General features: G+C 37.7%; 1 protein-coding gene across 3 annotated transcripts; it reads right to left on the bottom strand.

The window, feature by feature from the left end:
- Window positions 1–701: 701 nt before the first annotated feature.
- Window positions 702–24,398, bottom strand: LOC141898464 (pikachurin-like). Of its 3 annotated transcripts, XM_074784368.1 has the most exons (14): window positions 24,163–24,398; window positions 18,259–18,372; window positions 8,926–9,261; window positions 6,230–6,440; window positions 3,536–3,680; window positions 3,113–3,305; window positions 2,793–2,918; window positions 2,248–2,485; window positions 1,928–2,156; window positions 1,662–1,842; window positions 1,508–1,586; window positions 1,192–1,422; window positions 980–1,083; window positions 702–865 (listed from the first exon to the last, which is right to left on the bottom strand). In XM_074784368.1, the coding sequence occupies exons 1-14, from the start codon at window positions 24,263–24,265 to the stop codon at window positions 702–704; spliced, it is 2,454 nt and encodes an 817-aa protein (XP_074640469.1). In that variant the 5' UTR covers window positions 24,266–24,398. The 3 variants fall into 3 exon arrangements, with proteins under 3 accessions (XP_074640469.1, XP_074640468.1, XP_074640470.1); XM_074784367.1 differs by having other exon boundaries at window positions 1,508–1,842; XM_074784369.1 differs by lacking the exon at window positions 18,259–18,372 and having other exon boundaries at window positions 1,508–1,842.

Raw genomic sequence — 24,398 nt, 5'->3', positions numbered from 1 at the left:
ATGTTTCTTCTCAACGTAAACAACAAATGCTACTTAACAATGTGCTGTATGACTAACGAAACGTACACCGATACTATGTACAAGTTATAAATTTACATGTTTTAGATCGAATCAATGAATGTTTTGTTCATTCAGTATAAGCAATGATGACTTTCTTTCGTTTTGACTAAAAATCTGAAAGACACAAGGCCGTGCACTCCAAATCCTGTTGAAAATCCCTCACCACCAATGTCTATATTCAGCGATGTTTTTGTCAAGACGTCACACAACTGCTTCTAAATTCTTGACAATTACAGGTCTGACTAAAATGCATTCATGCAATCGCACACCTTCGGTCCATGTTCACTCAGAAAAAATATCATAGCGTACAATGCAATAGCACCAATTCAATATGCATGAATTAACCCCTGATATATAAGACACCACTATGGCTTGATTATTCCATGTTTAAATGAGTTTCTGCCACCTTTCCGAGACGTGAATGTGACCTTTTGGATCCTTGGATATTTTACAAGCACTCTTCGGTTTTGAAAACGCTTATAAATCGAATATCGAAGTCAAGATTAAACTGACGATGAGCGACTTGGTCACTCATTGGTACGTCAATGTCATAAAAGAAAATTAAAGTCAATAAAGAAAATATGGATAAGCAAAATTTTTCATTTCGCAAACAATTGTTTGTCTCTTTCTCGAAAGTTTTCCTAGCTCCTGTTGTATAAAAAGCATTTGTCGATATTTTGTCCTTTTGACGCCTCTTTGATTAATTTTACGTCATAATCGGTCGCCAATTTTAACTTCGATATGCACCCGTGCAACCCTGTTCGAAATTTCTTCAACGTCCGGTGTTCAATATTTTCTAAGCCTCCTGCATAAGGAAAACATATTTGGTGAGAAGTGATATGAGAAGTGAAGTCTATCAAATCCGAGGTCATTACTGTGATTCGTATTAACCAAATAAGCCATCCCCGATTAAACTCACCAATGTATAGAGCAGATTCTGTTGTCAAGCTGGTGTCTGATCCTGGTGCGTTGGCCTCGATTACATTTTTGCCGTTAACTTCTAAAAGAGCTAGCTTATCGTACCTAAATTGGGAATAAATCACACATTCATAATTACTTCAGCTAATCTGTATAGTCACTATAAGTTATGGTGTTTCTATTCAAGGTCATTTTCCATCAACTCTGTATTACCTTTGCGCGCGTATTTCATGCCATTCACCGTCATCAAGTCTCGATATATTGTACTGAAGGGTCGTTTCACCACTGCCTAAGTTGAACTGGAATCGTATCCGACCTCCTACTAAACTGAGGGCTACGAAATCACTACTTGACGTCATTATCTGTTGACTCGCCCAGAAAATTAAACCGTCAGCCTCAGTGGCTCGGAATTTGATATATACGTCTATCTTATCGCCCATAATTCTACAAGAAAATAGCAAAATACGCGTTACAAATCAGAACCTACGCTATCACACGATTTATTAAGTAGCAGATATATTCAAAATACCTTCGCATTATATCATTACCAGTATATACCATATAGCTATGTCCACTAAATCGAGGTACTGTTAGTGAATCCCTTATATCTACGAAAAAAAAGAACAAATGTGTTGCCTGTTTCTGTGTGGCTTTTTGGAAAGTTGAGGAATTTTGATACTCACTATCCTCACAGTCCGTATTGGCATAAAACAGTGGACAATCACAGGTGTAAGTGTCGCGTATTGGTCTACAAACACCTCCGTTCTGACAGATTGCATCAGCACACGGATGATCACATCGGCCGATATTCATGCCACCAATAGCTTTACCAACCAGATCCAAAGTCTGGCTATTGAGTACAACCTACGTAAAACATTTGATAGTTGTTGAAAAATATATGTATGCCCATCCATGTGTCCGATGAATGAAACCACTTTAAAGAATTTACTTTCTGGATACATCCTTCGAATGATTTCTCCATTCCCAAATGATGTGAAACCTCATCGTAATTCCGATGTCCACCGATGTACATATTCAGTTTCAGCGTGAGTTGTCTGTAAGGGCCTTGAGATAACCCGGTCACTTTACCTCCGTTGTTAATTCTCATTTCTCCGTAACTGCCCGTGCGTTTCAGGTGAGCAACGTACCATTTATTCAGCTCCAGAGGTTGTTTGCTTCTGGAAGGTGATCATTGAAAGAAAATGTATACGTATTGTGATAGACCAGAGAAAATTCGAAATGGCAGCTTTCGTATTATGCTCCTCAAACCTGATAATGGCAGGGCCAGTTCCAAGATCGAATCTGAATTCTAGGTGACCGTCTTTCATTGCTACACCCATAAAGTCACCTCTTCGGTCTACAGTATGCCCGTTGTAAATAATCACTCCATTAGCTGCAGTGGGTTTGAATATAACTTCCAGTTCGGTATGCGACTGAGATGTATATTTTAGACCTTCGTGTTCCAAGTATGAATAGCCATTGAATAAAGGCAGTTTTGTAACAGTTGCTATACAAATAAAGAGAAACACTCGTTATATCGGTGCTGGATTTAAGGGAAAGGTTAATTTTCATTTTGAATGGGGACAAGGAACGAAACTGAACCGTTTTATAGTTTAAACAATTTTTCTGAAGTGAGGAGACTACAAAAAAGTTAACTATTCAAATAGCATTTTCTGGTGTTCTCTTGAGTGATAGATTATCTTCAAAGACAGTTTCATGTGTTATCTTCTACCGGGGCACAGTAAAGCCTTACATGTATATCGGAAACATTTTCTTTTACATGACTATACACATTGATTCACAAAAAAACTCACTTGTTTCACAGTTTGGGCCAGAAAAACCAAGAGCGCACAGGCAAATATGCTTATCAGGGGATTTTGGTGCACATGTCCCTCCATGGTAACAGAGCATCCCTTTGCACACACCACTACTACATTCAGCTATGGAAATCGATAAACATTTTCTGTAGATCGTGACAAAATCTAGCAATTTGAATGCGTACAAACTAAATCACAAAGTTTCATTCAAAACCTGAATATTGCACTTTGTACAGTTACAAATAAATCCATTCAAATACTTTGCGCTTTATCCCAAGTGGATTATCTGAAAATGCAAATATACCATCAATACTTACCAACATCTACCCCGTGCAATGCGTCACCTACGAATGGTCCCCATCGGGAATCGTATTTGTAGCCATTAACTATCAATTCTTCAACGCAACCATAAAATCCTGTCTCGACGCCTGCATTAGTCGCTGCTAATGTAAGGTTCTTGTGACCGCCGAGGAAAAGTTCCTCTCTTAGAGTCACGTGGGTAAATAGACCCTGCGATTTAAAAAGCGACAAAATTCATATATCTTATTCCGTATTAATTATTTCAAAATCTGGAGTCGTCGGTTTTATTTGGTTGCTCTTTTGAAATATAAACATGATTTGTTTATCCATCTATTCATTGTTTGAACAAGTAAATAGACAATTATTAACATCTGCGTAGGACAGACCGAGTCGTCTTCCTAGGATGAAATTTCCAATCCCACTCAGAGAAATCATCTTACCTCTGCCTCTGCTCTATTGGTCGGTCCATTATTGAGACTTATCCATCCTTTGTTTCCCACTCGACTCGCGATCAGTGTGTTCCATTCTCCGAGCTTCGCTTTCGTCGAACTAGTTATAGTCGCCTCGCCACTTCCGCAGTCAAACCTAAAAGAAAGAAATTACGGTTATAAACTCCCAGCAAATTCTTTATGTCAAAAAATGTCATAATCAAGGGCTAATGTATATCTAGTACCACGGGTTAAACTACAGTAGCCTCTGTTACGATTCAAATAACGCAACTCCTTCAGGGGTCGAGGGAAGATCGCTCGACGATTACTAACTTCATGCACTAAGATCACGCTCGCTAAAGAAAACATTACTTTATTTTCTTTATGGTTATAATCGAAGAAAACTGGTATCAACATGCATAGGGAAGATGAATATCGAAAGTCTGCGACACTACGTCTGGGAATAGAAAAATAATGACGGACGCATAACGCAAACCAAGATGCCGGCCGTATGGGAATTTAATCGTTAACTGCGCGTCTGAAACACTCCAATCTTTGCTATAGAAGGATGATTTTACATCAGAACCGGATAGAAATTGGATATTTGAAACGTATGTAATTGATGTAATTTTCTTCAGATGGCAAATGCGATCCATGAACAAAAACTATTCGCATTTCTACATATATACTTTAGATATCACGAGAAATCTCTTATGAAAAACTAACACTATACTTTACCACCAAAACTCTACTGAGAAATTGAATTTTCCTTTCTATATAGAATGTCAATTGACCTATTTCAATTTTAATTCGACCCTTTAACGCGATTTAGAAACGCTAGTATTAGAAAACGAAACGATTTCGCTGAATACTTGAATTATTCATTAGTTTGATTAAGAATCGATCATTGATCAGTCTCAAACATAGCGACGAGGTACTGTAGCGACCTTTACAAGACACCCGTATCAATTATGAGAGGATTACTGTATAGGCGACAGCAGTGTATCTTCCCCGGTTGATTTAAACTCCATTATCATTGAAAACGAGTGGTAATTTATCAAAAGACTTCAACTGATCGCTTGTTCTTGGTAAAATGAAAATCGTACTTTCATAGCTTCAGTGTCTATATAAGCATTTGATAGATATCTTACAAATCCGTTGATAATGGTCTATTTTTGTTAATCTTTATATGAATATCATCGGTATATAAATCGACGAATATCGTATTCTTATCAATTGCTGATATATTACGGAGAAAGTAACGATTATCATCACATATAAAATCGGCCTTTCTCTGGGGAAAATATATTTTAGTTGGTTTTGTGGGCGATGTGTCATGATTAGTATTAGCTGATGGGTTAAGCCGACCTCCGTATACACAGGAGCCGTTCCTGGCAGCTCATAATCACATCGATAAAACGTAATTACATTTACGCGATAGTAACTGAATTACAGGACCCGAATCGTATATTACATGATATGGCTTTGTGGTCAGACATGTCACTGTATGTAACTGTGCCACATGCGCGGAATATTTATTGAATTCATCCGATGTAAAATCTCTCGCATTCGCCGGATATGTGTTCTGCGGTCTATGTTATAAATGTATTATATGATTTTGTATCTGGATTTAATTTATTAATGCCTGGAATTGGTCAGCCTAGGGCCAAACAGCCTCGTTTGTTCACGTTTTGATAGATGATAGATGGTTCCATGTATCAACCGGGTTTCCATTATGCTTTTGAAAGGGTTAATTAAAAATCGGGATGTTTGCCAAAATGTTCTCTATTCCTTGTTGGGCCAAGATGATCATAAAAGTCATTTCTCATCAAGAGAGCAATTCGTTGTGATAACATAGTTTGTTCTTTGCTCCGACAGTAGATGTTTTGCTTATTCCCTGATTTTCCATCGGTTCGAGAAAACTGCATCATTCCACTTAACTTCATACGAATGCAAAATGTATACTGCATTTTGTTCACAATGTCATCCAAGTGTTCATCCATTTTTTAGGATATTTGGCCGCACAATTTTAGGAATTTCCTGTCATCAAAGAAACTGCCAGTGATGTAGACGTAACTGATATTAGTGAGCCATTCGCATGGCATTCGACTGAAAAGACTTTATGGTCAACATCGACTAGATAATTTATCAGTGACAGCCATCAATATTAGCTAACGATCGCACAATTGCATCACGGCAAGAGATACTGATAAAATCAAGCCAGGCAAGCTAGTTAATGAAACATGCTTATTTTCACGGTGTGTTACGCAGAAGCAGAAGTCACGAGTATTTATTACCGGATTTTCTGCAAAGCAAATAAGATCAAAACCCGATTTACGAGGCATTTCAGGTAATATGACAGGTTTTTGATTTCCCATCGAAATTTTTGCCTAGTCGAATGCCAATCAATTCGTCTGAGAATATTTCGGCGAGGTAAACTAGCGAGGGCATTTCGTTGTGGTCGACGGTATTTTTTCTGGTTACAAGCTCACAAATGTACGCAAAATGGAAACGGTTGCAAATGGCGTAATCTACTTACCAGCGTTGACTTTCGTCGTTTAGTCGCCGGCAACAATTCAGATATACGTGAGGAGATTATTTCTTAGAATTAGACTTTTCTGGTGAAGATAACCAGAGCACTTAGAAACGTTTTTCTATAGACTACCAGAGGAAAGTGGGGGCGATTGTCGCGGATTATATACATACCTGAATTCAGGATAGCCGTCTTTCAACGCAATTGAGAAGAAATCCGGATAATACCCACTCACGTCACCGGTGTAGAGCAGTAAACCGTTAGCACCACGATGGACATCCGGTCTAAACCGTATATTGATGTCACACTTACTACTAGCGTGCTGCAGAGGAGGGAAAGCTACGTAGCCAAATCCACTTAATAGTGGATACCTCACGTCCAGTTCTGCAAATAGAAAAGAGAGAGGCTTGCGGTCTTATTTTTCGGATAGGTAAACTAGCACGTTCGTAGAGACTAAGATCAAAGCGATAAGAGCAAACTATCAAGTGAAGTTGACATTCGATGTTTCAGGACATAGAAATAAGTTCGGAAGTGACTAAATCTTCCTCCAAGGCATGATTCGTTTGTTATTAAAATGGTAACCCATCGTGCAATTACCAGATATTTTTGAAGACTGCATCAAGATAAATCGGAAAGTTTGCAGATTTCTTTTCTAAGCTATGGGAAGACGCAGTATACCGTAAGGGTATCATTTATCAATGTTCTCTACAGTTAATCAATACGGTTATAGCTATAACTTAATTACTGGGTCGGAAAACAACTATCAAAAGAGCATGAGCTCTAATTGGAGTTACCCTTGAGTTCTGAAATGGCGACAAATATTGATGGTGGAAGTTGCGCATTCTGCCGGTTGAAAAAGTGCAAATACACAGTATCCAATTATGAATATCTATCAACTTTATCATGATCGATCTTATAAGCAAACTTTTGAAAAGCCCAATATATCCAGGTCCATTTCTAGAACTGACTGGCGTAAAATTTACCAGAAGTTGAGATTGATCAAAGTCTTGTATCGACGGGTGCGCTCCGATCATTCTACGATTAACATTGAAATGATATGCCCAGATAAACTCAACAGTAACGGTCGTCGTCACAACCGCGACTAATAAAAATCTATTTTATGGCAGACATTAACCATATTCTCGCTCATTTCAGGCATCGCCATGTCGAAAGATAGCCTCTGCTTTCTCGGATCAATATCGCAGACGATATTCCACGAGTGTACCAACCAATTACAGCCTCCTCTCGGGACCGCTTCCAACTAAGGACTCGTAAAATAATGGCCATTATTCAAAGTAGTTTATACAGCGTATTGGAGGAAACAATTGTTTAATACGATGGTCTTTATTGCTTCGATAGATCTTACTTCTTGTAGATGCCGAAAACAAACTTTAGAAAAAGACCGGGCATTATTGTTCAACTTATTCGTTCTTCAATAAATTCTATCAATTTGGATACACGAGAACGATTTATATTCAATTCGATAATATAATTTCGTCATATCATCATTTCTTGTAATTCAGTGTTGAAGTTACAGATGACAGCGTATATCTGGTTTCTCATAATTTGTTTCGCCGTTCGTCGGAAGATGCTTGACATCGTTAACGATTTCGTAAACCAACTTATAAGCGGGCAAATTACTGACACTTTATTTGTCACGAAAGCCGAATAAAATGTTCGTCTTTTGAAAGCATGAAATAGAGGATTAGATCAAAAAACCATGCGGAAAATATCAACAAAATTGGAGACTTCGGAATATCGTGACTCGTTAGTGGCGTCGGCATTAAATGTTATAAGGTTTCTATGATTCAAAATCGATGCGTAGAAAATCTCATAACATGCACAGAAAAGTGATTGTATGAGAAAGAGATAAAGTTCCCGCAATTCCCTAAACTAACAGATCCGTGTTATACTGGCATTAATCGTAAATCCTCATACCCCATCAGGGAGAACTTTATCCGACAAACGATTGCAGTCGATAGATTGAAATAAAACAAAACGATAAAGAGTATAGTCGACCTGTGTAACGTAAAATGTCCCACTCGAAATAAATTTTTCTTACAACCCATTCAAGGAGTTAAAAGCTTCCGATGTTTCTCAAAAGTTGATAACGATTGAATTATGCTTTGTTTATCGACATTTCTTTCTACTATTTATTATATACACGTCAACATTTTGCCATCGATTGCATCATTTTGTCGTCGAATTCAACGTAATACCAAATGTCAAAAAAGATAAATACAAAATAACAAAACCTATACACACCGCTCGATATTTAACAAAACCCTAGAGCTTTGCCTCCGCAATCATTTTATACTAAAAAAGAAATCTGCACCTGCGATACAAAGGAGCATTTAATAGAATAATTCATTAATGTTCTCCACAGACCTACGGGTAGGATTTAGCACGTTCTTTAACTTTAGTCGCCCTGCTGGATAATCATAGATTAAGGCTATAGAGAGTAAAAGAGAGAATGAACGATGGCTAGTTATATATTCTCAATTGAAAATGAGATATGAAATCGAAAATAAAATCTACACAAAAACGCAGAGTTACAGATTTCATATTCGATGCGTGTGTTTGAAATTAACCTTAGATTAGGGTGTAGACAATTTTGCCTGATGACTCGGGCCGAACTGCACTGTCCATTTTCCCTGTGCAACTAGGAACTGATAGTAACGATAACGAGAAGTGAGATTTTGATTAGAGAATGTTGTAACGATTTAACGAGACGAACTATCAGTGTTCCATGCGTCATTATTTGTTTATGTTCGCGTGAAATGAGATTTAGGACCCCGGTAATGAGTAGACAACGAGGAATATAAGAACATATCCCAGATGGGTATTATATATATGTGTATGTACTTACTTTCCTCGCAGTATTTCCCGGTATATCCCAATTTACATTGGCATCGTTGCTGCTTCGTAACTTCATCAATGACGCACGTTCCGTCATTGTTGCAAACGAGATGCTCACATTGCACGGTTTGTAATCCTTTTCGTTTTTGGCGAACTTTGCTAACGTTTTCATCGCTATTCATCGGCTGGTCGCCTTGCATTCTATCGTGTACGATATTCTTCTTTTTGGCGGCGGCATTATTGGAGTATTCAACGGTTCTGTATGGCACGCCAGGTTTTGTATTAGCGTCTTCGTCCCCATTATCAAATTCGACGTTGACTTCTAACAGTGTATCTGCAGGAACAGCTTTTGAAATACAAAAAAAATAGAAATTCAATATCATCATCTAAAAGATTTTAGCGTCCTTTCTAGATTTTTAAGTCAATGTGTGGTCTTTCATGACATCGTTATTTGATATATTAATTAGCATAATGGATTTGTACGGATGGCGATAACATGACGGGGCTATAGGCTATAATGAATGCGCATAGATGATCAGAATCCATTAATGCTGTTTTGACAGAAATGCACCTAACGTACACGGAATTTGATCATTTGTCGAGCGGACAGATTAAATTGATGCGCATCAGTTTAATGAATCCCCTCGAGACTAGCAGTCTGTGGCCGACATTCTTGTGCGGTATAATATGTAAATGTGAATTGGGGCAGTGCTCTCTAACTTATTGAAGGTTCCGATGGGATATTGAATTCAATCACAAATCAACGCCGCTGAACGTGCCTATGATCGGTAAATACCAGATGCCACACTTTAAAGCAAAGTGGATTTCAGAATCACCTGGAAGATGATTTCTCACCTTTTCCATCCCTTTTCCCAAACAGAATAAACCATAACACCTGTATTGTTAGTTGCACCTAGAACCTTTGTTTTTGCAGTGCAATAGCAATAAACCGATTTTTCGCAGTAAACTGTTGATAGCGTCAACGACCGGTAACTGCGATTCAGCTGAGCGCGATGGCGACAAGCAGACCAACTGATCTTTTTCTGCCTACGCGCAAATTTCGTTATATTGATAAATTTTGCACGAACACGTGGAGAAATAAACCCGGGTTATACGTCAGTGTCTATCGTGGATTTGATACGTCACATTTCGTAAAGCGTGCTTCAGTTTTTCTCTGGCCTCTCGGTCCACGATATTAAACTCTTATCAAACTCTAGATCAACCTCATACAGAACCATGACAACAACATGCGAATACGATATTCACTGACTTCCTGTCACTTGCACGTGCGTAACTAAATTTTGTGGCTATATTGAAGCTAATTAAGAAAGCCAAGGTGAAGACGTCGTTTTTGCTTTCGAAGCTGCTTATGCGAGTTATCCGAAAAGATATTTGTTTCCATGACTCCGGTAAAACGCTCTGGAGCATTTACTCCTCGCAAACATTACACACAATGGAGTCCCTTAAGAAAATGATATAATGATGACGATGGATGAGTACTCGGGGCTATTTAGGAAGAGGAGACTGCGAGGGTAAACTCGCCTGATCATATTACGACATAAATAAGATTACCCCGCTGATAATCGGCTCAGACTTGACAATGTTAAAATTGACTTGTATCATTTTTCAACGTACTTATTTAGAAGCCACCAAAATGCACCACCTCGCGAGAGTTTTAAGGTAAACAATTTCCCTTCACAGCTTGTTTCATTTCAGGAAACACCCGTAACCGATGCTGTTTCCATAGCAACTAAAGGTTAGCCAGGTTCTTACAGAATCAAACGAAGCCAATATATATTCCAATGAAATGTATATAGTGAATGCCTTTTGAAATCGATCAGCATCACAGAGTGTCTGTAATACGTGAAATTTGAAAACCACGTTCGGTTAGATTATTTCATTCATTCAAAATAATCTATAAATTGCATCGTTGAATTCGAAATAAAATTCACCAATGCACTCATTTCTTTATTTGGAGTAGGTACTCGAGTTTTCATAGATCTGATAAATGTTAATACATGTTTATTACTTGAGTGCAGAGCTAGGACAACTAATTCGTATTAGATTATTCTTCGGTAAATCCAATAGCTTTTGAAAAAATAATTCAATGAAATGCGACGAATAAAGCCACGATTATTTTGAAACGATGAAAGCTATTCGCGATTGAATTAAAGTTGTTGACAAAATGTGGATCAAATGGCTCAGTGTCGTAATTCAGCGTGAAATACCATAGAATTCCGGCGTAAATTGAAAACTAAGTCGGCAGTGCGAGAGAATCACAGCTTGCCGCCTCATTTGAGCTAATCACGGTAAAAATACAAAGTTCATGAAATTGAATATGAATGACTAAGAAAATCCCACTAACACGATAGATTTTTGCGCGCAACAGTTGTGAATGTTTTAACATGTCAATTTCATTACACATACGGATTAGGTCATCGTGTTTGAAGGATTAATGGTTATATGCAAGGAATATGAAATGCCACATAGATCTAATTAGTCAGAAATTCTAAATCCCCTGTTGAGAATGTTCTGCTATCAATAACTCCAACTAGACGGCAGGTTAAGTAACAATCGCATACCCAAGGCTCAAACCTGTCAAGAATATGAGCCAAACCCCTGATCAAATTTCTCACAGATTCCAGCCTCTAATCCCAGGAAATATATCTTGTCGTATACAGTTATCCTGGGTGATAAAGTGTCGGTTATTACAAGAAATTAGGTACCAGCACGCCAGGGAAAAATATCACAATTTCCCTAACTTTGCTCACGTTCCAGAAATATGTGAAGCCACTGGGATGTGATATTGGATGTGATGAAATTAATCTACATATGGTGTTAGTGGAAAGGACAAAATTTATCTTCGGTTGATATTCAAATGGCAAAATGTGGTTATTTTGTGTCTGGATACATTCGTCTTGCCTTAAGCTGTTATAGCCTTTTTCCTTGTGAGATACACAAGCCACTATAGATGAATTTTGTAACTTTTTTTACAACCAGCATTGCCGGAATAGATAATCAAGACGATAAATGAACTGCGCACTTAGAAAGAATGGATTTAGCGTCTTGCGTGTGTTTATACACAGATATGTATATACTTATATGAGATCACGGAAATGTGTCATATATTTTCCACACTCAGATTGCAATTCATCAACATCCTGTCATCTAAGAATAGCTCGTGTCTCTTTTAAGAGATCTCTTGTCGTATTCTGGCAAAGAAGAACTGGTTAATTGCGACATCGGTTATCATTACCACTGCAACACCAGCGTCATTGTAACCATTCTGAACATAACGTTACAGGAGATAAGATTTCTTGACATTAAGGACACTGATCCATCATCTGAACTAGTAATTGATCTGTCAAAACTGAATATTCAATATAATTTCTTCGAATTGTCGACACCACCGAGATTTTATGTATTTGACGTTAACATAGGTTGGATCTTGGAGTAATCGATAACTCCAAGCTTGGAACCACCCAGGACCAAGCATTCATCATTTATTTATTGTAGCACGTTAAAAAGGAAGCTCAAAAGAATCTCTTCCGCGTTTCAGAAATCGGACGGAAGTTCTGAAAGCACATCATCACACATTTGAAATGAAAACCTCAAAATGATTTCATCTTTCACTTTTCATTCCTTTCGCCCATGCATTTCTTTCAGTGAAGAATCGATCCTTTGACGTTATTTATAGAAGACATACAGAGAGACCCATGTTTGATAATATTAGACATGCACATCACTGAAGCATGCCGAGACGTATGCCAATATCAACCAATCCTAGCCAAAAGAGAGGTCAGTATCAATGTGACACCTACAGCAAGTCTGATCAATAGATATCGTATTCAATTATCATCTCCTTTCATTACGACGCGCTGATGTTGGCTACGGGGAGTCGATAATTGGTGTAGATTCCGGCGGAATTTATTCAATACAGATTCAAGATTCCTGTCTAAGATATACATAATGTCGATGACGCACTTGAATACATCATTTGCTGTATATGTTTGAAGTTTCGCCAGATAGATCTATATATACAACGCAGGAAGAATGATGAAAATATTGAATGAATTTCTAAAAGCCCGATCAGTTCGACCTGCGAAAACCGGGAATAATCCAGCATCGCGAAGAACATTGAAAAATTTCGACGTTCCGTAATCGGATGATCTGCACATTATCATCCATGACAGCGAGGAGAAAATCACGGCACGCAAAAACATCCACGAACAAGCAGGATATTTCCTCGTGGACGATGTCACCTGTCCAGAATTATTAACGATCGTATCGTGTACTGACCGAAAAAAAATATATTTCACAGAGTGGCGCTGATTTGTATTCGATATCAGCCGCCGCAATGAGTATATACAGCTTTACCGTTTCACTGATGGATGATATGGTCATGTGATCCCCAATTACTGGATGACAAAACTATTGTCATGCATACCGATATATGAGACAACGAGGAGTTGTTATATGGATGACCTGCGGTAAGCAAAAAATGTACAGCTCTTTCAGCTTTACTGTGGACATGTTTAGCATCTAGATGTCCGTAAATGGTCCGTTCAGTTAACTACCTGTCACAAAGTGAAGGGCGGGGAGATTGTTCCGAGATAAAAATTGTCAGGCTCACGAGAGTTACTTATTTAATCACGTGGAAACTAACGCTGTAATTACAGTTATACCAGAGAGGCTTACTGCTGGTCGTACGGAAAAAAAATGTTCACTAGATGGGTCACGATAATTCAGTTATCGCCAGAAACCAACACTATAGAAGCTTAATTGAATTTTAAAACCGATTTCAACTATCGATCTATATCGGCCCGAATGATATGGGCCGCCATTTATTTAGCAAAGCGGAAGTTATTGTAGGATGAATGGTTATTCTAGCTCGTGAAGAAATGATTACATACGTATTGAGTGAGTAAATGGTATCTTTGATGAGATCATCGCACAGAAGTAGAAATATTCTGCAAGCCAATTTCGACCGCGAAAGAAACTGACGAAGTGGCCATTATTCAGTGGAGAAATGACATTTGATTTTTGAGGTACGCAGTAAATAGCATTTGTCGGGTTTCATCGCGGTCGCTTCATGCGGCCAGATAATTGAGTGAATCCCTTCAGTACAAATTACCAGGTTTGGCGAAGGAAGGAAGAAGTGTAGGTTTTAAGCAACAAACGTTGCCGCACAAACGAGCAAATTAACAAGAGCGGAAACATGGTTCAGAGGAACATCAGTCCAGACACTAGCTGTGAATGGGCGAATTCATATTCACGTAACGATTGAAATCATCTCTTGCCATAAAAAAATGAAATAAACACACGTAAAACATCGTGTAACCGTTGATTGATCAATTACATGATCGAAAATTGGTGTTTCAGTCGCTCCCTTGAAACACTAACCATTGCGCTTTCGTTTACTTTAGATCAGATTTCATTGGAAATCTTTCCACGCACGCCTATAATTAGATATAATAGCACGAAATTTTATCGGGAACCGAACAACAACCGTTGTGTTTTACCATATGATCAATGTTTAACGCCCAAATAGCGGGTTACTTTCAAACTGTGCGTATAATTTTTAGATAGTCGGAATTCGATGTGACGAACCTTCATTTGTCAATTACCAGTTCGCATTTTGGGTGTTATGGTTGTTTTAATCGAATACGTTGAATAATACACGCGCGCTAATGCAAGAGGGTTGCATGACAAGCAGAATACAGGAAGGCGTGGGATTCGAACAGACCGCTTATTGTCCCAGAAAAAAAGACAATATTCATGGCACATTTTGTTCCATCCTTCACTATTCGCATCAGAACAACGACATGAAGCCAGATAAGAAAGCCGGAGCAAACAATGTTTACCCCGGCCAGGAACCTCCACTGCTATCTACAACCTTTAAATAATCATGTGCCGACAAGGCACAAAATTTAATTTGTGCTCAGGCGCACCGCTTGAATGCATAATTTTCCTTATGGAAAATGATTTAACATCTTCCGGTGCCGTTTTTCGTTATCTCATCGCGTAAATATCGGTCATTGGTTTAAATAATTCATAACTGTATTCTTCGCAATGAAACACGGCTGTCAATTGTTCATATATTTTATGTATAGGTTTCTTTGCTCGATTTGAGACAAGACTGATGAAAATCGTGAGTATTTTATTCATTCAAAACACCGAGATGTATTCGGATGATGCGTCAAAACGATACAACTGCTCGCGATACAATGCCGCGTTATAGCAGAAATCCAACATCTCCTTTCTTTATAGTAAAAAATCCTGAATAAGCTTATTCGGAGATATTTCTATTTTGCATGAATAAGTTGATTTGGCTCCTGGTATTTATCTAAGAAAGGTAAAAAGTAGTTCACAAGTTGAATTGAAATGGCGTGTTAACAATTTTAAATTCGTTTCTTGTGTTCATCTTATTCAAATGAAAGAGATATCAGATAAATTATTAACGCAGCCAATCTATTGCCACATTTCGCTTCACTGTGAAGATGGTAGCAAGCTTTGCGTGGTACACGCGCATGTAAACTGAAGCAGCGATTTTAATTAAATTATAACAGCAGCGGCATTCGGCTGATTAGAATTCGAGATATAATCGCGTGCCTTAATTCAATTTTCATTTAATCACAGGTAGTTTACTCGTTGACGGGCGTTTCAAAGTTACCAAAAGCAGCTTTGAATATCTCATTTACTTTTCCCGCTGCTTATTGACATGAGTTAATCATTAGAATTCGTCAGAACAAATCGGTGAATCATGACTTTTTTGCTGAAACTGGAGTTGATGACATGTTGTATCCGGTTTCTTTCATCAATGATATGGGTAAAAAAATAGTAAAAATCAGCATGTATAGATTGACGTGTTTAGGACTAAAAAAGAAGCCCTTTCACACTAGTTATTTCATTTTTTCATTTGTATGATTTCCTAACATGTCCGCGAGTGTATATATATGGGTCAATAGAATATCAATTGAAATCAATTGTCAATCAAAAGTGTCGCTGGACAGTAATCTGCCCTCTAAAAGTGTAAAAATAATATATGCAAAAATCTCTTTTTAAGAAATCTGCCCTAATTACGAAGCGAAAATCTACGTTGTAGCAGTAACTAAAGAGGAAGTAATTACACAATTAATATCCCTGATTTCCGTATTCAATGAAATATATGCGCCTGAATGAGGGTTGCTAAAAGTTTCCTTCTGGTTTCACTCAAACGTGAAAAAAAAGTTCAGGATTACTGCATCATAAGCTCGATGGTGCACATGAATGCAGCTTCATCAATATTTGAAAAGCACGAGCTAATTACCACAATAACGTTGCCTCCAACAGAGTACTTGAAATATTGATTGCGTCCCGTTGACGATGGTCCATAAGGGTGATTATCTACACGCAAACCGACTTATCTTTTACTCAGGTACAGGCTGTAAAAGTGCTCCAGTATTCCCCCTACTATGAGCAATAGATGACACGATCTTTGTTTATAGCTGCTCGGACTCTTCTTAACTTCAAACTATTTAAACGCATCCTTTATGTATTTTGGAGTGCAAGTTCAACATGGATGTCGTGATACTGACAGTAGTTATAAACAGCAGCCATGTGAATATGACCGTTGTTCTGGAGCAGACAAGGCTTACTCATAACAATAGAATTAGACGTATGCAATTTACAATGGTGACTCAGGACCAAAATGGCTTTGTTACTGCCGAATGCACTGAAACGAGGAAGAACTGTAACAACTCATAGTTATTCAGTCACATATTCAAAAAACCAAATTCGTCATAAAGTTTGGAACATGAGCTGGATGGAAGATCTGTAATAGGATTTCCTTTTTCAAAAACGACAATTATCATTCAGGTCAAATGATACTAAATAAAAGAGAGCCTAAGTTAGAATACCAAAAGGTTCTTGTATCGGTGGTAAACGATCCAGGCGCTATTCTCGTGTATCACGTTTGTTTCAGTTACGAAGGACACGTTTTTGCAGGTTCTATTCACAGTTGATCTGAACAACCCCCGAGACTAAATACCAGTTTCTTCCACATGACTCAACCGCAATAGAACATCAAAGAAGACAATGCATGTTCGGATTATTGATCACACAAGATAGCGAATGCTTCAGGTTGACAAGACGGAAAGACAACAACCGGATACTCTGAATCATCGGTAGGACCTTAACACTGAAAAATAATGAGCTTTTTAGAACGGTATTAGTGACACGCTTAACGTAGCAACTCCAGTGCCATAGTGACAAGGGGTAATAGTAGATGAGAGAGAGAGAGAGACGCAGTAAAGTGATGAAATTGAACATATAGATGTGTAAATAAACTGTACCTAAGGCAAATGCCATACAGAAAAGTATACTATCATTTAGAAAAAACCATATACTGAACGATCTAACTCTACGATGAAAGTTGTACGGTGACGTGGCATGCTTTTAGAATAATTTGTTTCCCTTAAGCCTTTTTGAAGCAAAGAAGATAAACGAATAATATATACATATATACCTTATGCTGTTTTATCGTAAGACATAACGAATGATGCGTTTACTGAAGAGAAGGGGGAGAGGGAAAGAGCAATTCTTTTCTACTGGAATTTGAACAGAACATTTGAACAGCGCGGGGATCTTTCACATAAACTTTCCAACAATTTGTGTGCCAAAAATGAAATAGTTTCATTGCGCGAATGGCAAATATTCTTCCTAGTTTCAGATGTTGCAAAATTAGATTTAGTTTTATTGGAATTTATTGTAAAATCAATATTTTGGATGGATTAGCTTTCAAGGATGAGATAATGAAATGTGAAATGACTATCTATTTGCTGCAAAAGAAGTAATTCAATAATAACGTGATTATTATCGTTACGAAGATGGTCACAAAAAGCGTGTATGATGTGTACATTTGGGCACAATTCCATCGCGACTCATCACTTGGAAAATATAGTAATAATATCCGAATATATCTATAATTTCTGAATGAAAGGGTTTCTTTTATGACAGGAAAGAAGTAGATTACTTGAACCAAACGAAAAACCGCAACTACTTGGGTGGTGTGGTGCATATAGATGCATAATATAAGCAGTTATCTAGCTTTTTAGTATTCTTGTCACATATAAGGACCTTTGATGTTGAATAACAATATTCTCAGACTATGAGTGTAGTTTTATTCATGAAGAAGAAACAAATAAGACTACAAACATCGCAGTTTATATGCGTACAATCGACTGGTACAAATTTAGAAATAAATTGGATGATCCCAATATACGAGCGATGGTAAATCATATTTCCTATTAATTATTAAATTCCCTTAATTGATCATAAATTACATGCGGAATTGTCTACGTACCTGCGCATGCATATCCATTAGGCTCAAGTCTGAAGCCAGGTTCACATGAGCAGTAATAACCACGGCCGTCGGGAATACATCCTTGGTCACACGCATCTACCGGTCCGCATGATCCTGAAATAATCGATTGAGGAAAGAACTGATGATATTCATTGCAAGCCACAATGCCAAGATAACGGCCAACAAACACACTGACAGGTTCAAGTTTTTCATCGAAGACTTTGAGGGAATTTGTTTATTTATTTTTCTTGATAGAAGTCGTTTGATTTATAGAATGATTGAAGCCGACACTATCGAAGCCGAGAAACTCATCAATTCATCTTTCGCAAGAAAATCGTTTCCGAGCGTTAACGTCTATAGACAACAAACAGGCTATTTCGCTTTTCACTGTGATAGGTTATTTCACTTCTTCGATATATATGAAAACTATTCTTCGTGATTTTCAACGATCAAGGAACTGAAGACGAATACGGAATACTTTCGGGTTAGATAACGTGATTCAGAGTTTGTTCGTGTCCGTGTGAAGAAAACATAAAAAACTGGCGCGCATGATCGACTTATCAGAAAAAGAGAAAGTGTTTCATTCTCTGTCATACGGTCTATACCATTCTATGAATCATGAAATAACCAATATTCTACGGGACGCTCACCGCAAAAGTCAGTAAGTGGACGAGATGTACAAATGCGATGTTTATTTGAGAGCACTCGTTCACTTCTTACTGTCCGTTTTATCGGCGGGCCGCAGCGAGAATTCCGAGACAGCGAAATCGGGATACCGCCGAGAGTATATTTGTCTTCCAACGAAGAAATCGAATCGATACAACTACTAAAAAGATCTGTTGCTTCTGTCTATCTGTAGAATTTTCTCCGTCTAGAAATGACAAATGAACGAAGCACGACTGGGCTGCTCTGATCGTTATCGTATTGACACATGGCGAACATTGGAAGATATTAATCATATCGCTACCAAACGAAATTGCATTTTAGTCGAAAATTACTTGAAGGGTTGATGTCAAACGAAAATTTCACACGGTGTCGACAAACGTACAGATAGAACGGAAAAAAACTTTATTCTATGAGCTTAACTGAAGTAGTAAGAAGAGACGCTCTTCAGTAGGAAGGTGCGGCGCTTTATCTCGTGAAAGTGATTAGTGAACACACCGTATCCGCTGAGAATCAAATGATAGACTATACCGACTGTGGAGTAATCATCATGCGTTGAAAATCATTTCCTTTTCGTAGGAACTACAAAATAGGAGAAAAAATTCATCATAAGAAATTGAATTTTAATCCATCTCGTTAATTCGACTGTCTCGTTGCGCTGAACGTTTTTTCGCTGCGTTGTTTCTTTTTTTCTGTATTACTCTCTCGGGCGCATCTGACCATCGTCAGATTAAGCCGTGATGATAATTACACTAATGGATATTGTAAAACATTCATGAGATTTCAAAATGATTAACAACCGAAACAGGTTTCAGGGGTATCGAGGGATTCATTAGTTAGACAATAGGCACTTGGTGGATCTCGGCCGAGGTATATCTCGTTGATCGATTGAGTAAGCTCTGTATGCTAATGCTAATACCAGAAGAAAGGTGCGTCCATACAAATGAAATGAGAAGCCGTATCATTTAAGTCCCGAGGAATGATGCTTGCATTTTGAATTGTTCATCTATCACTCGTGGTCCAGTTACATGACTTTGTGGCCCTACATTCGAACTTGATTGATTTGAATGATTAAAACCTAACCAATAACTGTATCTGTTCCATCTCTACCACACCCGCTTAATAATTTCTTTATAATAGCATTGTTTGAAATGGTGTTACGTAGTTCTTTTATTTGGTCGCATGGAGCTAGAGTAGGTTGATAGCAAAGTAGATCTTACCCTCCGGGATGCCTTTTACAGCGAGAAAGAAAATTCTTCCTTAGACGATGATGCACGAAGCGTGATTAATCTAATTTGAAGAGTTTTCGTTGACGTCAGCATGCTTTGCTTTTTAATACGGACATCGGAATCCCGACAAAATCACGCTAGAATTCAATTTCCACACGACACATTCATCCAAACAAAAACCAATTTCAGAGCAAAAATGAACTTAAAATGAAGTAGAATAATTCGCTTAGCATTCAGTCAGATATCAAATCGTAGTTGTAATTCGATCTAAGTTAGAATATGGAAGTTGATCGTGATGTACGCGGCAAAAACAAAAATCGAGTGAACAGATGATAAGATAAAAACCCACTATCTAAAAATTAAAAGAAATCTAAAATCGAGAATTTTTTTATTGAAACAATCTAAAATATAAGAACACGACGTTTCGATCTCACACTAGAGATCATCGTCAGGTGTGTACAGTACAGTTTCTGTATATTTGAACACATTCCATATCAACCCATTGGGAACCATATTGCATACGAGTGGCCAAGAAGGTTCATTAGCCCAAGCAGGGAGTTGTCGAAGGTGTTGTAGATTTTATCACAATGTATTCCTCCGACGGAACGTGTTTGGAGTTCCGAAAAACTTCTCCGCGACGAACAAAATCAGATCTTTTGACGGATTCAAATATGGGAAGGTGGGAGCAAATGGATCGCCGAAGCATTTATCGTAGAAGACATCGCCGCGATGTTCAGCACGGAAGACGTTGTCCACTGATATGCTAATGGCAGTCGATACTATCCACCTGCCCAGTCAATAAAAATAAGATTCCTATCAATTGAAGATGTCATGTAGAAGTCGATGATGATATGACGATAATCTGTCACCAGTTCACCATGGCAACGCCGTCCAAATCACTTAATCTACCATTGTGACACCAATATCAAATGACAATGAAGAGCAATTGGTATTTCACCCCAGATCATGTTTCACTGACCAAACACGTAATGAAGAAAACGTACCGATCATTTATTCCGCTAACTAAATTGATCCAGAATAATTTGCCATAATATACACTTTACCATTTACAATGGTGTAGGCCCATACGTAATATATGAGCCTTATTCTATATCACAACGAGAATGCTTTATGCGCGTTGACGATATTAATTTTCAAATGATTGCCGTACAAAAAAAAATCAAAGCAGTTTTTCCGAGTGAATGGTATTAAACGCGATGTAGTTTGTTTATTCAATCGAACCTGCAGTTCTATTTGCAATTCTATTGATCGCAACGCGGATATTTCTATAAGCCGACTAATCTTTTGGAAAACATCATATGGATGGAGGAATGCTACATTCGTGTAGTCTACGGCTATGGTGGTCGTCGCTTGACATTAAAGCCTTTAGGTTGTGATTAGGTAGTACCCAGTACGTCTGTCTGTGTGTGCATGTACACGTACATTGCTTATCTTCAGTCGAGAGGACGTCGATATAGCCGTATACTAGTACATCAAGACTCATCTGATCCACTACTCAATAAATGAATTGTTCCGATCTGCAGTAAATCAATCCCTGGAGATTTTGATCGAATGGATTCCCATATATCAATATTATAGTCTACATGATGTGTACAGCCAGCGCACGTGAGAAAACGTTGATAAATCCAACTCTGAATACAGCAGGCAATGACTCAATCAGGTTTCCGGTTTCGTCTCTGATCAACCTTGACTCCGTGAAAGATAAAATAACGGAAGAAATTATTCTTCACAACTGATAGTACTGAATTAATCATCTCGCAGAAAAAAATTCCTCTATGAAATGTTGGCCACTTCGATTTAGTATACACTAGAAGTCCTTTGCTCGGATAGGAAGTCCTCATCTGCTCTAGCATACACTAGAAGTCCTCTGCTTGGATGTATTCATCAAAAGAGACTCACGATTTACAATACTCGTGTTTTATATCCAAAATATACGATATCGAGTGATGCTGCTCAAAAAGAAAGAAAAATATTCTTAGATCTGCTATACTTCACGAAACCCTTGGACAAGTAAATGCCACGCACAAAAAAATATGGAGCTCTATTTATCATGGATTGCTGGATGGTTGTTTGGAATAGGAGCATCTTAACCGTCTAGATTTCTATAAAACCTTGTCTGTCAGTGTATATTACATTTAGGCATAGCCTGTAATTGGAAAAGCCAATGAAACCCATTTTTCACTATTTACTGGGCCAATATCGCGGTATCATTTGCGCCTATTTTTCCAAAGTCAAATATCCCGGATCCGACCCTTGCATGTGTTTTGCCCAACATATATCGGTTAATACAGAATTGAAAACTTCGTTGAACTGGTGTCGTTGCCGTACAAGCCATTTTCATGAAGAAATCAATGTCGGAAACAATGTTGATGTCAAGAATAGCGTATATTCACGAGTATATTCCCATCAAATAGCGTCGATTGGGAATCGATATAGAGACATATATAAATGTCGATAGCCCAAAGGAAGATGACGGATGCATTGATACAATGCAGAAATGAAGTAAATGAACAGAAGCTACATTTTTTCAAAAAAAAATTAGGTCGATCGCGTCTACAAAGCAAAATGCCGACAATTCAATACTGCGTCAATAAAAAATTTATGAAAAGACAATGTGCTGGTATATGATACCGTATATTAAATATTTCTATGGTTGTAAGATATCTGGGGCTGGTTTTCCAGACCGATTTTATTGACTGGTATTAACTTTACCCCTTGAGTTAGCTACAAAGTTTAAAGTTAATACCATTCTATCTAACTGTCCCCAGTATCCTTCTTAACCCTGTGGTCAACCCAATATATTTTCAACTGAGTTTATTTGAAGGTCTAGAATGATACTAGGTCTGAAAAAAGAAAATATACATGAAAATTCATACAAATTTGATAAGTAGGCTATAGTATTATGTTATGAGTCCCTGGAGTGATTACTCCATAAATGCGCCACAGATCAGTGAATTGTCGTCAGAATTGTCGACGTCATACGGGTGCGTCTATAGGGAGTTTTGAGTGGTCAAAAAGTAGCTCTAGCTGTTGACAAATTCGATTTCACTTTTCGTGCCAAACATAACTAGCTTAACATATATCCCGTCACCTACAATTAGAACTACCGGTAGGGAGCCTGATTGACAGTGTGACAAACGTGTTCGTTAGAGATAAAATTATTCTCTCACTTTAGCGCAGCACTGTAAATATGATTGGCGTGAATAGAAAGGAATCGTCTTGGGAAATTATTGACATGTTGTGCGCTGATAGGTCATTCACAAAGGCAAAATTATAGACTCCGGCAAAGTTTTACACCTGATAACAAATATCATATATATTTCCTTTCGTTTCGAAGATATCTCTAAAAGTCACTCACCATACGATCACAAATTTTATTACATATTGAAAGTAATAAACGTATTACGATACGTTAGATGAACGTAGTCACCATGGTAATATTGTCGATTTATACGTAATGTATATATATATATATATATATGTATCACTTTAGACCCGTAAAATTCAACAAATATATATATACGTCTATGATATAATTTTGACCTGCGGCGTAATCGGACCGAACTTTCGGTAATATCGACATTTAGGCTACAATAAAACGATTAAAATGCATATCCATCGTTTGGGTGGTGACGTTTTATCAGTTTAGAATGCATCTAAATATAACTGATAAATTTGATTGAATTATGTGAACGTGATTTGGATATTTGCCAAAAGTCAGTTCTAGCGAAAGAAATCATTGTTAACTTCTTCCTTAATTTTTCATTGTAACAAAATGTTGACAGTATTAACGTAGACAAAAATATGTACTTTCTGCTTATTCCACAACTTTCAAACTTTCAATGAAGTTATTGCTGTTAAAGTATCCAGCTTTTGCATTATGTCGAGGTTATCTAGATAGATACATCGAGTTTTCTTCATCAACCTTATAATTGTACTTCTTTAGAATGTGTTATATATATACATACTATGAATTCAATAAAACACTTACCCTGAAAGAACGGTTGCAAGCGGTGTTTCGGCGAATCGGTACACGAAAGTCGCCCGATTATTAGCAGGAAAATTAACGCGTGGAAAGAGCACGACGAATCCATAGCATCAAGATAAAATCCTGAGAAAAGTCTAAACGAAATTTACTTATCTATATATATGTACGATATTTGAGTATTAATTAACGAAGACGATACAGCATGATGGGATCCGATGAACGGTTGTCAGGCGCCATCC

This window comes from Tubulanus polymorphus, chromosome 2 (assembly GCF_964204645.1).
Source record: "Tubulanus polymorphus chromosome 2, tnTubPoly1.2, whole genome shotgun sequence".
Taxonomy (NCBI): domain Eukaryota; kingdom Metazoa; phylum Nemertea; class Palaeonemertea; order Tubulaniformes; family Tubulanidae; genus Tubulanus; species Tubulanus polymorphus.
The sequence above is the reverse complement of the archived record's forward strand: the minus strand, read 5'-3'. Positions and strand labels throughout refer to the sequence as shown.

Excerpts from the sequence above, each read along its gene's own strand:
- LOC141898464 (XM_074784367.1), bottom strand. The coding sequence starts at position 24,265 with ATGGATTCGTCGTGCTCTTTCCACGCGTTAATTTTCCTGCTAATAATC. Across the intron at positions 3,681-6,229 it reads GACGGCTATCCTGAATTCAG|GTTTGACTGCGGAAGTGGCG; the intron begins GTATGTATATAA and ends TCTTTCTTTTAG. Across the intron at positions 3,306-3,535 it reads CCAATAGAGCAGAGGCAGAG|GGTCTATTTACCCACGTGAC; the intron begins GTAAGATGATTT and ends TTTAAATCGCAG.